Below are 15,453 nucleotides of genomic sequence, written 5' to 3'. Positions count from 1 at the left end.
CTCTCAGACCTAAAGTTTGCATGCTATTTTTAATGAAAACATGGTTACTCTATTTTTGGAACCAATAGCTTGTCATTTTTTCTTGATGTATATATTGCTTCACAGCTTGCTTCTTATTGGGACATGTTGTATGCGCCCCACAAAATTATTCACTCTACCACAAGATGTCGCAATGAATGAACAACTTAAAACACTACTGGCCAACCATATTGCCATCAATATCCTGAAAAAAGTTAGATCGAATACTACACCTGACAAACATGCTATGTTGATTGTATATTAATACAAACCACATGGTATACCATTGAGAAAGTAAGTAAAAAATGATAAAATTATGTAAAAGGCACCGCTTGGTATCACTAACTAATTATCCGCTAGCAACAAGTGGTATTTGTAAAGACTTTGCGTAAAGAAACTTAGGTGGACCACGCCACCCGCTTCTAGATGAACAAATTTTAGGATTAATAACACGACACAGGTTCTTATTGAGATAAAAATAGCAACACGATGCAATGTAAAACATTAAAGTATCATAATCAGTTTAACACCAGCTCAATGGATCTCCTGAAAGTTTTCCTTATTGTTCACAGCAAAACCAAAATTTATAATGAACACAATTCATGTAATTTGACTCTCCAAACTTTGCTCTGAACATGCATGAGTACAGCCAAACCAAGCTCGACTGCTTCCACCATGAACTAGGTCTGAACTACACGATCTCGTTAGTTAGGATTGTTAATTAATTGTTTTAGAAGACACCTAACACATGAGCACACATAAATAACTTAGGAGGCGAGCATAGGAGATGAATCCACCAAAGCTCTATCAACAAAGCCCAATTGAGAAGCAGGGTCAGGCTTGGCTCGAGCTCATGGAACATCACACCATTGATGTGCTTCCAGAAATGCTGGTAGAGAAACGAGAAAGTGGATCATGATGCATCATAACGTTGTTCTTGGGTTGGTAGCATTTGTGCTAGTTGCTCGGATACCTTTTTTTCTTCTTCTTTTCACCTACTTGTGTATATGGGTTTTCTATCCACTTCGTATCGGTTCGGCCTTGTTCTTATAAAACACAATTCCTTGTTGTTGTTACGCTATCCGGGGTCCAATAGCACCAGTGTTTCCTGTTGGAACGTGCCCACGTCCCTCTCGTCAGGTGGCTAGCCATGCAGCCCGCGTCGTGCGCGTCTCCAACAGCCCACGTACTCCATGTTTATCCTCTCCTGCATGGTAGCGATAGCCGGCTAAGGCCGTTGTACTCTCCCACGTTTCCCCTGCTTCTTCTCCTGTAAACTGTATAAATGTACTTTGATGGACGAATAGAAGCAGTGTGTGAGTGTTACATATCTCAACTTGGTATCAGATACCAGCACCTCGATCCTTCTTTCTCTCGACGCTTCCGCCATGCATCGTCTTCTCCGCTGTACCCGCTCGGCCGACTTCGACGCGCCGGCGTCCGCTCCGTTCGCCGCCGTTCCCGTCGCCGCGGCCGCTCCCGCTGCGGCTGCACCCTCTCAGGCAGCTCCCGCTGCCGCGGTCACCACCACCACGGCTGCACCCGCGCCCCGCCGTGCGCACCTCGGCGACCTGGGCAAGACGCCAGTTCCTGACGGCGTCGCGGCTCCTTCCTCGTCCACCTCGGCGCCCCGTGCGGCGCCCTCTGTCCAGCCAGCCGCAGGCGTCCTGCGCACCGCCGGCAGCACCCCCGTACTGCGCCTCCCGCTGGGCGGCCCCGGCAGCGCCATCGTCAACCACCTCGGCCCGGGGCGCTCCGACGCCGGTCCTTCCTCCACTGTCGGCCTCCCGCCCTCCATCGCGCACTACTTCACCACCAAGCTTCACCTCGAGTCCGGTAACTACTCGCGCTGGCATCAACTCTTTTACATCATCGCTTGCAAACATGAGGTTCAGCATCATCTCGACGCCGCCACCGAGCCGCTCGGCCAGAGCGCCGTGTGGCGCAACGAAGACTTGTCCATAGTGTTGTGGATGCACGGCGTCGTCGCCGAGGAGCTCATGGACGTCGTGGCGTCCCCAGACAGCACCGCCTATGACATCTGGACCCAGCTCCACGTCCTCTTCATGGACAATCAGCCGGGCTGCGCCGTCATCCTCGGGGCGGAGTTCGAGAACCTCGTCCAGGGCGACCTCTCCGTCGCCGAATACAGCCGGAGGCTCAAGTCCCTGGCCGACGCTCTCGAGGACGTCGGCGAGCACATCTCCGATCAGGCCCTCACGCTCCAGCTCATCCGCGGCCTCAACCGCAAGTTTCAGATCATGGCGACGCTCCTTCCGATGCAGTCGCCGTTCCCCTCCTTCGTGCAGGCCCGCTCCCGCCTCCTCATGGAGGAGATCTCTGCCAACGAGCGGGATCGACTGGACAGCCGTCCGGAACTCCCAGCCGCTGCGCTCACCATCGGGCACGGGCCGAGTGGTGGCTCCTCTCCCTCCCCTGATCGCGGATCAGGCAGCGACTCCGTCAACAAGGGCAAGGGCGCCGCTGCATCTCCCACGGGCGACAGGGGCAGTGGCTCGCGTGGGCGTGGGCGCGGGCGTGGTCGCGGCCGCGGCGGCCAGTTGTCTGGTGGCGCTCCCGCTGGGCGCGGCGCCGCTCCGGCCGGGCCGCAGCCCCGACTGGCTTCTTCGCTCCATACGGCGCCCTCCTCCCCGGCCTGCCTGCACCACGGGCCCCTTGGGCTGCGCCGAACGCCGCCGGCGTCCTAGGCCCACGTCCTCCTGCACCGCATCAGGCCTACCCCGTGCCCTCGACGTCTTCAAGCAGGCCTACCTGGGAGCAGTATAATTAGCTGTACGCTGCTCTCCAGGGCCTCTCCATGCAGCAGCAGCACGTCGGCAGCACGCCGGACTGGTTCCTCGACACGGGCGCTACGTCGCACGTCGCTGGTAAGACGGACCTCCTCACCTCGTATGGTTCTCCCCCATTGCGTCATTCCTCTGGCATCTTAGTAGGCAACGGTTCTCGTCTCCCCATTACAGCCGTAGGTTCTACCTCTCTTTCAACTTTTGCACTGAATGACGTCCTTATATCTCCTACCATCATCAAGAACTTAATTTCTGTACGTCGTTTCACTCAAGATAATTTTTGCTCAATCACGTTTGACCCATTCAGTTTTTCCGTGAAGGACCTAGCCACGGGGAAGCTAATCATGAGGTCCAATAGCCATGGGGACCTTTATCCTTTCTTCAACAACTCCGGCGTTCAAGCAGTGCTCTCCGTCGCCACCGATGACATATGGCATCTTCGCTTAGGGCATGCTAGCAATAAATCAGTTTCCATTCTAGCACGTGATTTTCTTCCTAATTGTAATAAAACTATGCCTAGCACTTCCGTTTGCTCATCATGTAAACTTGGCAAGCAGCCTCGACTGCCTTTTTCCCATTTCATTCCTAAAACAAGTGCACCTTTCCAATTAATACATTGTAACTTGTGGACCTCGCCGGTGCATAGTTTTTCTGGTTTTCAGTATTACCTAGTGCTTCTTGATGACTACTCCCATTACTCCTGGACGTTTCCATTGCGTAACAAATCTGACACCGCCGACACCATCACTCGCTTCTTTGCGTATGTTCTTACACAATTTCACGTCACGATTCAATGTATGCAATACGACAACGGTGGCGAGTTCCTCACTACTTCCTTGCGTGAGCTCTTCTCCAAAAATGGTGTCTCCTTCTGTTTATCTTGCCCACACACCTCATCACAAAACGAGAAAGCTGAGCGCCTCATACGCACCACCAACGACGTACTCCGTGTGCTCCTAATCCACGCACACCTCCCACCCCCTTTTTAGGTCGAAGCGCTCCATACCGCCACCTACATCCTCAACCGTCGTCCCTCCACAGCCATAAACTTCGTGACGCCTCACTTCGCTCTTCTTGGCCAGCACCCCACATACGACCACATGCGTGCCTTTGGGTGTTTGTGCTTTCCCAACACCATCGCTACTAGTTCACATAAGCTCGCTCCCCGCTCATCTCGTTGTGTTTTCCTCGGGTATCCTTTAGAGAACAAGGGCTATAGATGCCTCGATTTATCCACTCGCAAGGTGATTATTTCTCGGCATGTCACGTTCGACGAGAGCGTTTTTCCCTACTTCTCTGCCGATCACCCACGCTCCTCCGCACCTCCCCTGGCCACAGAAGATCCCAGCCTCATCCACCCCGTATCCCGCGCACCTACCTCGTACCCGCCATCGGGATCCACGCGCGCCCCCGAGCCAATCCAGCCGCCCCGCCCCGATCCAATCGGCCCGCGGGACCCGCCACCAACCCCCGCGCGATCCCCTTGGCCGCCAACCCCCGCGCGCATCTCCCCTGCCAGCCCGCGGGACCCGCCTCCCACGCCAGCCAGCCCCCTGGCCACCTCGCCCCACGCGCCTCGCTCCACTCCACCTGCATGCAGCCCCACCACTCCACCAATCCCCGCCTCGGACAGCTCCCATGCAGCCACTACATGCACGCCAACTGTCCCAGCCCCTCCACTCCCTGCAACTCCTCTACCACCGCGCGCCGTTCCGGTCACACCACCGGCCAATCTCCTCGCATGCGCACCCGTAGCAAGTCCGGCTTCGCCCAACCAAAAGCACTTCACGCCTCGACGCCTTCCATCAGTCCCATCCCCTCTTCCTATCACGCTGCCCTTCGAGACCCTAACTGGTCTGCTGCGATGCTAGAGGAGTATAACGCATTGATGCAGAATAATACTTGGTGTTTAGTGTCTCGTCCTGCAGGTGCCAATGTCGTTACAGGGAAGTGGATTTTCCGGCACAAGTTTCATCAGGACGGCACTCTCGCCCGGTACAAGGCGCGGTGGGTGCTTCGCGGCTTCACGCAACAGGCCGGCGTCGACTACGACGAGACCTTCATTCCGGTGGTCAAACCAGCCACCGTCCGGACTGTCCTGAGCCTCGCCGCCGGCAAGTCGTGGCCCATACATCAGTTGGACGTCAAGAACGCCTTCCTCCATGGCCATCTTGCGGAGACGGTCTATAGCCACCAGCCTTCCGACTTCGTCGACGCCACCTCGCCCTCGCATGTGTGCCGGCTGAACCGTTCTCTCTACGGTCTCAAGCAGGCGCCTCGGGCGTGGTTCACCAGGTTCACGACGTACCTGCGGAGCCTTGGCTTCGTCGCATCGCGGGTGGACTCGTCGCTCTTCGTCCTTCGGCGTGGTGCTCACCTTGCCTACCTGCTCCTCTACGTCGACGACATCATCCTCACCGCCAGCTCGGGCGCGGTGCTCGACTCCGTCATCCAGGCTCTTCACCGCGAGTTCTCCATGACCGACCTCGACGCACTCCACCACTTCCTCGGCATCAACGTCACCACCACTGCGCGTGGCTTGTTCCTCTCCCAGGAACAGCACGCCCTGGAGATCCTCGACCGTGCCGGCATGCTCAACTGCAAGCCCATCTCCACTCCGGTCGACACGCTAGCCAAGCTCTCCACCGACACTGGCCCGCTCTTCCACGACCCGTCGCTCTACCGCAGCCTGGCTGGGGCGCTGCAGTACATCACGTTGACGCGGCCCGATCTCTCTTATGCCGTTCAACAGTGTTGTATGTTCATGCATGCCCCCCCGCGACTGCCACTTCCAGCTCGTGAAGCGCATCCTTCGGTATCTGCGTGGCACAACTCACCTCGGCCTTCAGATCCATCGCGACGCCGGCACCGAGCTTGTGGCTTACTTCGACGCCGACTGGGCCGGCTGCCCCGACACGTGCAAGTCCACCTCGGGCTATTGTGTCTTCCTCGGCTCCAACCTCCACACGTGGTCATCTAAACGGCAGAGCACCGTTTCTCCTTCGAGCGCCGAGGCCGATTACCGGGCGGTCGCCAACGCCGTCGCCGAGTCGGTGTGGCTACGCCAACTACTTGGCGAGCTCCACCAACCGCCATCCCGTGCCACGGTCGTCTACTGCGACAACATCAATGCTGTGTACATGTCGAGCAACCCGGTGCAACACCAACGCACGAAGCACATCGAGATCGACCTTCACTTCGTGCGCGAGCGTGTGGCACTGGGTGAGATCCGTGTTCTCCATGTACCGACGAGCTCGCAGTTCGCCGACATCTTCACCAAGGGGCTGCCAACGGGCGTCTTCCTCGACTTTCGGTCCAGTCTCAACGTCGACGAACCCCACGTTTCGACTGCGGGGGGGTGTTGGAACGTGCCCACGTCCCTCTCGTCAGGTGGCTAGCCATGCAGCCCGCGTTCGTGCGCGTCTCCAACAGCCCACGTACTCCATGTTTATCCTCTCCTGCATGGTAGCGATAGCCGGCTAAGGCCGTTGTACTCTCCCACGTTCCCCCTGCTTCCTCTCCTCTAAACTGTATAAATGTACTCCGATGGATGAATAGAAGCAGTGTGTGAGTGTTACATATCTCAACTTTTCCAACCCACATGCGTCTATCAGGCCCAACTGAAGAGCAACACCGATTTATGAGAGACCTTGGGCCCTCTGCCCCCAAAAGACTAGCCCGATAGTAGGGACAGCCCCTGCCCTTATAACTCTTGTCCCCCCACCCCCGCCCCCACCCCACCCAACCGATGTGTGGGACTAAACCCAATAGTTGCTTCACATAACGGTTCTTATGGAGGCATACAACGGGTACTAAACCCTTTGATCAACACATGATTGTTGATAAATGTGGCTTACTTACAAGCAACAAAGTCTAATAGCTTCCCCTGTATATACTTTCCCCGTGAGATGGCCAAGTAAATCATCATCTCGGTGCAGATCTTGTTTACAACAGTGCTTCGCTCCGTCCCATTATGCAGTTATAAAGAGTGAAAAAGGTTTAAGCTTAGCCCGTCTTAAAAAACGAGTACAGTTTTCAGTTTCGCACAGCTCAATGATCTGAACACAATCTGATAAGTGACAAGAGAGTGGCGTTCATCGATGCTCGATCCAAGTGCTAAAACAGAGCCAAATCCTAATGGAATAAATTCTGCATCCCCAAAAATTATTTGAAAAATCAACAATTCTGCTACAATGCGTTGTCTCCAGGCAGCTGCCTTTGACGGAACGTGACGAGAATGTCACGACGATGTCTTAGGATGTTTATTACTTTGTGAAGATGCTGCTATGGACCAAGTTGACTTAGTCTTAAGCGTTATTTGTATCTTGTAATGGCTCGGGAGTGGTTATCTAGCTCGTATTCTGACTAATAAATAATAAAAAATGGTTCTATGCGTTGTAGTCGTCACTACAGGAAAAAATTTGTGGGCCCGCGCAGTCTACGGCTTTGACCAGGTGCCAAAGGGGTTTGACCGGGGGCTTTCCCTCTTATTCTGTGTCACGGCAGGTCATGCGGATATGCCGGACCAAGTCGGAGCGCATGCGGTGACAGGGCTCTCCCCGTCTGCTCAAAGGGGGGGGGGGGGGGGGGGGGGGGGGGGGAGGGCACGATATATTCCGTCCCCATGCAGGACGATGGGATCTCCGGGTCCTCGATAGGATGCCGCGACTATCCATGGGCCCGGGTAGCTGAGGGTATGTGCCGGCGCTCGGTTGGACGGTGTCACGTGGAGAAGCGCTCGTGGTTTGGGCATCGGGAATGTATCCGAGTCGTTGAATCTTTTGTTAACAAAGCTCCATATCGGTTTCGTGTGATCACTTTTAGTCCTCAACCGAGTATGCGTCTCAGGTTTTTCTAACAATGATGAAATGAGATCTATATTGTGACGAAAACTAGGCTAGACAGAAAGAAGGAGGGGGAGGAAAAGAAATTGAAAAGAAGTAGTTGTAAGCCAAGTGCATTAATTATATCGGGCACTCGGCTTATGTATAGCACCGTCACGGAGCCGCTAGTGGGCGGCGCGCGAGCCACGTGGCTGGTACGTTTTGCCATGGATTTGCAGTAAGCCGAGTGCATCCCCGACGCAACTTTGGCTTACCTTGATGTAAGCCGTGTATTTTCTTTAAGCCGAGTGCATCCCCGATGCAACTTCGGCTTACCATGATGTAAGCCGTGTATTTTCTTTAAGCCGAGAGATGGTGCAATGGGTTCACGGCGTACGTGTACACAAGCCGAGTACTTTGTGTTTGTCGTGTGCCCTCCAGGGCATACTTAGCTTATGTGGAGGTAAGCCGTGAGCCCATGGTTTAGCACTCGGCTTACGTTATCGTACCAGGCAACGTGTATTTTTCCTTTAGTGTGCAGAGTGGCCGAGGGTTACAACCTCATTTTCCAAAGAATATAAAAAAGGAATCTTGAAGTGCCCAAGCTAAGTATCCAATTAGCGGCTAGCTCAGGAGATTATAAAATCTGTGGCAGCAGAACCAAGGAAGGCTTTCATTCTTGATATATGCTCAAAGGACAGGAAAAAGAAAAGGAAAAGGAAAAGAAAAGGGAGCAGGAATGCCTTGCCGGTGACCCATTCCAATCGAGATGCCTACATTTCACCGGCCGCCCCCCAAAGCTAAACAGGAGGCAAAGAAATTCGTTAGTTCTGTACGACAATGAATTGGAAACGATGAGAAGAGAACACATCATCTCAAGTGCGTTCAAGCTAAGTATCCATCTCAGTGCATGCAAATGAGTACTTATGGTCGATGCCAATGCAAAGTTTACACGCCTGGTCTACTATATATTTTTGAAGGCACGTAGAATTAATTTAAATCTACTTTGCCACTGCATGCCCTAACTATATATATGTACACACGTAAGTAAGTAGATGACAAGTAGTGCGTGTGCTATCAATCGAGAATTAATACACTGCACTAGTAGTAGTACGCACATACATATCATGGGGTCGCAGAACAAAATGCGAGCTTCCGAGTCAGCCCGTGAGTTGCTGATGATGGCCGCTCGGGAGGGCGATTCGGCGCGATTGAATCATCTTCTGGGCAACCACGATGCAACTGTGGTTGTGCCCATGCCTGAAGTCGTCGTCAACATTGATGACATCGACTCCCTCACCATCAGCAGGGTGGAGGACTCGGTTCTCCATGTGGTTGCGGCCTCGGCCCGTGGAGACAACGCTGAGTTTCTGGAGAGCGCAAGTGTGATCCACAGCAAGGCCAAGCACCTCCTAGACGCCAGCAATAGCAAGGGTGACACGCCCTTGCATTGCGCAGCCAGAGCTGGGAGGATCAAAATGGTCTCTCACATCATCTATCTGGCGACGGCGGAGGAGGGCGGCGACGCAAGGGTGAAGGCTGTGCTGAGAAAGCAGAACAAGAAAGGCGAGACGGCCCTCCATGAGGCCCTTCGCTTGGCCGACAGGAAGATGGCCAGGGCAATGGTTGACACGCTAATGGAGGTCGATGCAGAATTGGCTCGCCTCCCGATTGCTAATGGCACCTCGCCATTGTACCTAGCTGTCTCGCTGGGACGCGATGATATAGCAGAGCTGCTGTATTCAAAAGACAAGGAGCTGTCCTACTCTGGACCAGATGGACAAAACGTATTGCATGTTGCGGTTCTCAGGAGCCAAGGTGCGTGTTATTCTTCTTAGTTGCTAATACATGCATGGTTTTTGTTTCCATTATCAGTAATACGTACTAACATTAGAAACATTCTTATGGCCACGTTATGCAAGCGTTTTCAGATCCAGCATCTCCTCAAAATAATACTCATCCAAAGAAATAACCTTGGATTCCTTTAAAAAATTAAATATTGAATTGAAATTTATGTAGGGTGTCTATAACAAATAAGAAAATGCACGTCAATTTCTGAGTCTTGTGATGTCATAGATGAATTAATTTGATTCTGTTTTGGATTAGATACCAATTCTAAGACTATCACAGCCATACAAACTTTCAATTACTGAACCTATGGATATCAGGCAAAATTCTTATGGTTAGTACATATCATGAAATATCTAACATATTCCGGCGGCCATCGAAATCACAGTTTTTCATGAGCCAAACTCCGGCTACTTCATTAGCAAATTTAAATTGGCAAATAAACTATATATATTTATTGATAAAAAATTCATAGCTTTGAATTAGAAAGATCTCTTTCATTTGAAACCGGGAACAACTTTGAACTTAATGTTGGCAAGTCTCAATTTGAGGTAGCAAAAATTCAACTAGGAATTTGGATCTACTTTCGACTCAATTTCCTGAAGTTTCAATTGGAAATGCCAACATTCAACTCACTTCCAAACAAGAATTTGGGCACCTTTCAACTCAGTTTCAACTTCTCACTTCCTGCACCGGGCAAAGATGCGATTGGAGTCGATCAACATTATGCCTATTTATCTCAATACATACTGTTTTATTTACTCAAGATATACTCAGCAAGGGTCTTGATCGTGGGTTCCAGTGTTTGTTTTTGGTCACACTGTCCTTATCCCTCTATCTGTTGGCCCTATTATGATTGTAGGGATGACAAACAAGCTACTAGAATGGAACATGGACCTCTGCAAACAAGGTGACCAACGCAATGGAAGTACGCCTCTACACTTTGCAGCATCATGTGGGTTTGATCAAGCGGTCGCATCACTGATAAATGCTGACAAATATTCAGCATATCGGCCTGACAACACAGGATCATTTCCCATACACGTAGCAAGCAAAGCCAGTGTAGTTCGTGTCTTGTTGGAGAAGTGCCCAGACTGCCTTGAACTACAAGACGCCCAGGGCAGAACCTTCCTCCATGTTGTCATCCGTGACAAAAAAGGCACTCTATTTCGTTTTGTTTCTGGTCTTTTTCGTGCAAGCCATCAGGTGTTGAGGTTTGCATCGATCATGGATATGCATGACAATGAAGGTAACACATGCTTACACCTTGCTGTCCTGGCTGGGAGCGTACCGACTTTACATTGCTTACTGGGAAACAAGGAAATCCAGATGAACTTACCAAATAATAATGGGCAAACTGCACTAGATCTCGCACTGCACAAAAGGCCCAAAGGCAGTGTTCATTTTGGGTTGGTATGTATATCTATCTTACTAATTGTGTTTCTAACAGAATAAAGGGCAAGATCGGCATTTTCTTCCATTTAGTATGCCAGAGTTATAACAGCTTATATAATATCATATGCACTTTTGTGAGATAAAAGTAAATTAAATGTTTGGTAACCAATACAAAAATTTAAATGCTTTCAAATATATGCAAATTCAAGATTAAGACTTCAAAATAATCTTAGAGCTAAAAGGTATCAGTACAGAGAAATTCCACGCTTAGGGACCTAGAATGAACTTTACCCATTATTATGTCTAGAGATAATGTTAGATAAGCACATTTTTGTGGTCATAATCATAGAGGACCCTAGGTTTCTGGCTAGTATAGTTCACAAAAGAGGATACGAGTCCTTGTCATTTTAGCACCACTATAAAGGAGGTACATCCACCGTCAGTTAAAAGAACTTGTAAATGTGTAAAATATTAACATGAGGTTGCCATGATGTAACAATAATCATCTATGCAATTATGATTGCAGAACTAGTAAAAAGGGGCACTCCTGATGATAAATGGAACAATAAAGAACTTAGCAAATCCATCCTTATCTTGTCACGACACCGTCAAGTCTGCTGCGAGCATATATATCATGGAGATTCTCTCCTTCCCTTTGCACAGTGACCTCCACCCCAATGCTGTCAAGCTATTATTCCATTAGGGTTGGATTTTGTGAAATTATACAACAATACAATTGATGGTTAAAAACCACTAGCCATGAAACCAGGGTTTTTTGTAACTATGATGATAAAATGTAGGGGAAATTTACAGTTTTTTTACTTCGTCCATAATAGTTTATTCTTCCTTCATTTAATGTTGAGACTCATTTTTTCAGGATTCGTGGTATCAGATACACTCTCTTCTAGTAGCTACTGGTGCCAAATACGGTGCTCACCTTAAAGAACATGGCCCTATACTAAATGAGAAGGAGGAAGAAGACAAGATTAACGGTTACACACCAACCATTGGCATTGTATCAGCCCTCCTCGTAACGGTTTCATTCACAGCAGCTTTCACCGTACCAGGTGGGTACAGAGGCGAAGATGCTCAACAAAAAGGTGGCACGCCAGTGCTCGCACAGAACTACTCTTTTGTGGTGTTCATCGTGGCCAACAATCTAGCATTGCTTTGCTCCGCCCTTTCCCTTGCAAGCCTCATGTATGCTGGATTTACCAGCATCGATCTCAGGATACGCTCGAAAGCCTTTGTCCTCTCCATCGTATTCCTAAACAGCTCAGGCCGAAGTATGGTAGCTGCATTTTCAGTTGGCATATACGCGGTGTTGGCTCCGGTCGCCCGCACAGTTGCTCTTATTACAATGGCATGCAGCACTATCATGCTGCTTGACATCGGTTGGTTTGTGTACATGGCAACTGCAGCACAATTGGTGCATTTTAATAGGCTGCGTATGAGACAATGCTTCAGGTTTGCGCTTACAATGGTAGCCACTCTCCTGGTGTCGCTCTGGCCGTACGCAATAACTGTCAGTATCTTAATATATACCAGAATCTATGGAATCCACTGAGCCTTGGTTAAGCGGCCGAGCTTGAAGCCAAACTCGATCAATAAAGTTGACACCTCAACTACCCTTGTTCATAATGGTATTGTATTATTCAGTCCACATGAGGAATTCCCAGCTTGGCTTCAATCCCTACCTTCATCACCACCCTATGTTTGATGTCGGCTATTCAAGAAAAGAAGGACATTATCTTTCCTTTTGGCAGGTTCAAGCGCGTGAAGTATATATATCAGAGTTATCCCTCAATATTTATTTATCAGTCAATGCACACCACCCCGTGTTAGTGTGTGAGGCAACCAAACGTTGCCTGAGAACAAGTAGGAGAAATTTAATTATGGCGATGGTGAGCCAACCAACTGTTATTAATTGTACCTGCAGCCTGTTGCAGCTACATGTTGCCTTGGCAAGGCTGGTTTTTAGTAGTACTTGTACGCCTGTTTGCTGCTGCTGTTTGTGGCTGCAGCTTCTAGGGGCCCTGGCGAGGCAGACTAAGATGTTATTGCTGCTCTTGACCCGTGTCGCCGTTCCTCCTAGTTGTTGTTGCTCTGCTGCGAACATCGTTGTATACCTGGTTTCCAAATGACAGACCGCAACCACAACCTCACGATCCTGAACTAGAATGTTCGAGGCCTGAATTGTCCTGACCGCCGCACTACCGTTCATGAGACCATAGCCTCTACCCCTTGTCACATCGTTTGCCTTCAGGAGTCCAAGATGGATTCGGTTGATGCTTTCACTGCAGCACATATTAGTGGCCACAGGCTTAAGAGCTTCGCCCAGCGTCCGGCTGACGGTACGCGTGGTGGCATCCTCCTGCTTTGGGACGATGATGTGGTGCAGCTGTCCAGCATCCAATTCCGGTCCTTCACCCTTTCAGCAACGGTTACTCTGTACCCCCAAAGCCCAGCTCCCACCTCCTTCAAGCTGACCACTGTCTATGGGCCGACCCGAAGTAACCTCAAGGACGCCTTCTTTGCTGAGCTTATCGCCGAAAAACCACCTCTGGGCACCATGTGGTTGGTCACGGGGGACTTCAATCAAATTTACCGGGCGAGATATAAGAACCGTACAAATGTTGATCGGAGCCGCATTGTCAGATTTTGAAACACTCTCAACTCCTATGAGCTTAAAGAGATTCATCTCCAGAATAGGAGATTCACTTGGAGTAATAGGCAGAGGGAGCCCACATTGAGCAAGCTCGATAGCTTCTTTTGCAATGAAGATTGGGACTTGGAGTTCGGCTCCCACATACTGCATGCCTTGTCGTCCTCCCTCTCTGACCACTGTCCTCTTCTGCTTGCAAATGTGAATGGGCCAAAGCGCTCTAAATGCTTCCGCTTTGGAAATTTCTGGATCAAGATGCCAGGCTTCTTGACAACTGTCCAAGATGCGTGGAATGAAGGACACAACCATGTCGAGCCGTACCATATCCTGCATCACAAACTCAAAAAACTAGTGTCAGACTGAAGGCATGGAGCAAGTCCCTCTTCTCCAACATGAAGATTCAAGTGCATATGGCCTTGGAGGTCATCCTTCGCCTCGACATCGCGCAAGAGTCAAGGTCTCTGAGCCCGCAGGAGATTAATCTTAGGAAGAGGCTAAAGAGGAGGGTGGTTGGCTTGGCGGTGCTTGAAAAAGCTCGGAAGCGGCAGACCTCTAGAATAACAAACATTAAAGAGGGGGACGCAAACACTAAATATTTTCACCTCCGAATCAACCGTCGGCAAAGGAAAAATTTCATTCACCGCCTCAAGCACAATGCGGGGTGGGTAACCGACCACAACCAAAAGAAGGATATTATCCACAGTCACTTCTCCTCTGTCATCAAGAAGGGACCCAGAAGGAATAAGGACTTTAATTGGGAGTGTATCCCCACTCCAGATTGTGATCTTAGTGACCTTGGGGCTCCGTTCACCATGGATGAGGCTAGAAAGGCCGTCTTTGATTCGCCATGCGATAAGGCGCCGGGGCTGGATGGGTTCACGGGTGCATTCTTCAAGGCGTGTTGGGATGTTATCAAGGTCGATGTCATGGCTGCTATCAACCACTTCTCCAATCTTCATGCCAACAATTTACATTGGCTAAATTCAGCCAACATCACATTAATCCCCAAGAAAGATGGCGCTGAGGATATTTCCGACTTTAGACCGATAAGTCCAATTCATGTCGTGGCTAAGCTCTTTGCTAAGATGATGGCAACGCGCCTTTCCATCCACATGAACGACCTCGTGTCGCCGGCTCAAAGTGCTTTTATCAAGAAGCAAAGCATTCACGACAACTTCATCTATGTCCGCAACCTTGCCCGAAGGCTACATCGAAGCAAGACATCTATGTTGCTTTTCAAACTTGATATCAAGAAGGCCTTTGATTCCATGAGATGGGACTACTTAATGGATCTTCTTCAGCACCTTGGCTTCCCCGCACGCTTCAGGGGCTGGGTCTCGGCGCTCCTCACCTCGGCTACCTCGAGAGTGTTGCTCAACGGCACGGTCGGAGACCCTATTAGGCATGGGAAGGGATTGCGGCAAGGAGACCCGATGTATCCACTTCTTTTTGTGCTTTCCATCGATCCCCTGCACCACATTCTCAACAAGGCCACGGCCCAAGGCAAACTACATCCCATCAGAAGAAATACTGCAACTCTTCATGCCTCCCTCTATGCGGATGATGCAGCCGTTTTTGTGAAGCCCACGAAGGAGGACGTCTCCTGCTTTACCTCCATCTTAGGCGACTTTGGTGAGGTCACGGGTCTAGTCACCAATTGCAGCAAGAGTCTGGTGGCCCCAATTGGATGTGCTGGCCTTGACCTTCCTGAAATCCTGCAGTTCTTCCCCCGCCAAACTCACGAGTTTCCCAATGACTTACTTGGGATTGCCACTGTCGGTGAAGAGACTTAAGACAGTTCATTTCTTGCCTCTGGAGGACAAAGTTGCGCGCAGGCTCGCCCCTTGGATTGGCCTCCTCATGGCCGCACTTGGGAGGGTTGTTCTGGTCAAGGCGG

General features: G+C 50.5%; 2 protein-coding genes across 2 annotated transcripts; both read left to right on the top strand.

The window, feature by feature from the left end:
- Positions 1 to 564: 564 nt before the first annotated feature.
- Positions 565 to 3,449, top strand: LOC125510436. The gene is made up of 2 exons (XM_048675611.1): positions 565 to 2,906; positions 3,146 to 3,449. Exon 1 carries the CDS (start codon positions 1,407 to 1,409, stop codon positions 2,724 to 2,726), a length of 1,320 nt encoding a protein of 439 aa, XP_048531568.1. The 5' UTR covers positions 565 to 1,406; the 3' UTR covers positions 2,727 to 2,906; positions 3,146 to 3,449.
- Positions 3,450 to 8,725: 5,276 nt separating this feature from the next.
- On the top strand, positions 8,726 to 13,109 carry LOC125510435 (protein ACCELERATED CELL DEATH 6-like). Its single transcript, XM_048675610.1, has 3 exons — positions 8,726 to 9,466; positions 10,359 to 10,909; positions 11,769 to 13,109. The coding sequence occupies exons 1-3, from the start codon at positions 8,776 to 8,778 to the stop codon at positions 12,456 to 12,458; spliced, it is 1,932 nt and encodes a 643-aa protein (XP_048531567.1). The 5' UTR covers positions 8,726 to 8,775; the 3' UTR covers positions 12,459 to 13,109.
- Positions 13,110 to 15,453: the final 2,344 nt, after the last annotated feature.

The sequence above is a fragment of the Triticum urartu genome, chromosome 5 (genome assembly GCF_003073215.2).
Source record: "Triticum urartu cultivar G1812 chromosome 5, Tu2.1, whole genome shotgun sequence".
NCBI lineage: Eukaryota > Viridiplantae > Streptophyta > Magnoliopsida > Poales > Poaceae > Triticum > Triticum urartu.
Note: the sequence above shows the minus strand (reverse complement) of the source record. Positions and strands in the feature narration are given on the sequence as shown.

Coding starts and splice junctions, on each gene's coding strand:
- LOC125510436 (XM_048675611.1), top strand. CDS start 1,407: ATGCATCGTCTTCTCCGCTGTACCCGCTCGGCCGACTTCGACGCGCCG.
- LOC125510435 (XM_048675610.1), top strand. CDS start 8,776: ATGGGGTCGCAGAACAAAATGCGAGCTTCCGAGTCAGCCCGTGAGTTG. Junction 9,467..10,358: donor TGCGGTTCTCAGGAGCCAAG/GTGCGTGTTATT, acceptor TTATGATTGTAG/GGATGACAAACAAGCTACTA. Junction 10,910..11,768: donor GCAGTGTTCATTTTGGGTTG/GTATGTATATCT, acceptor TCATTTTTTCAG/GATTCGTGGTATCAGATACA.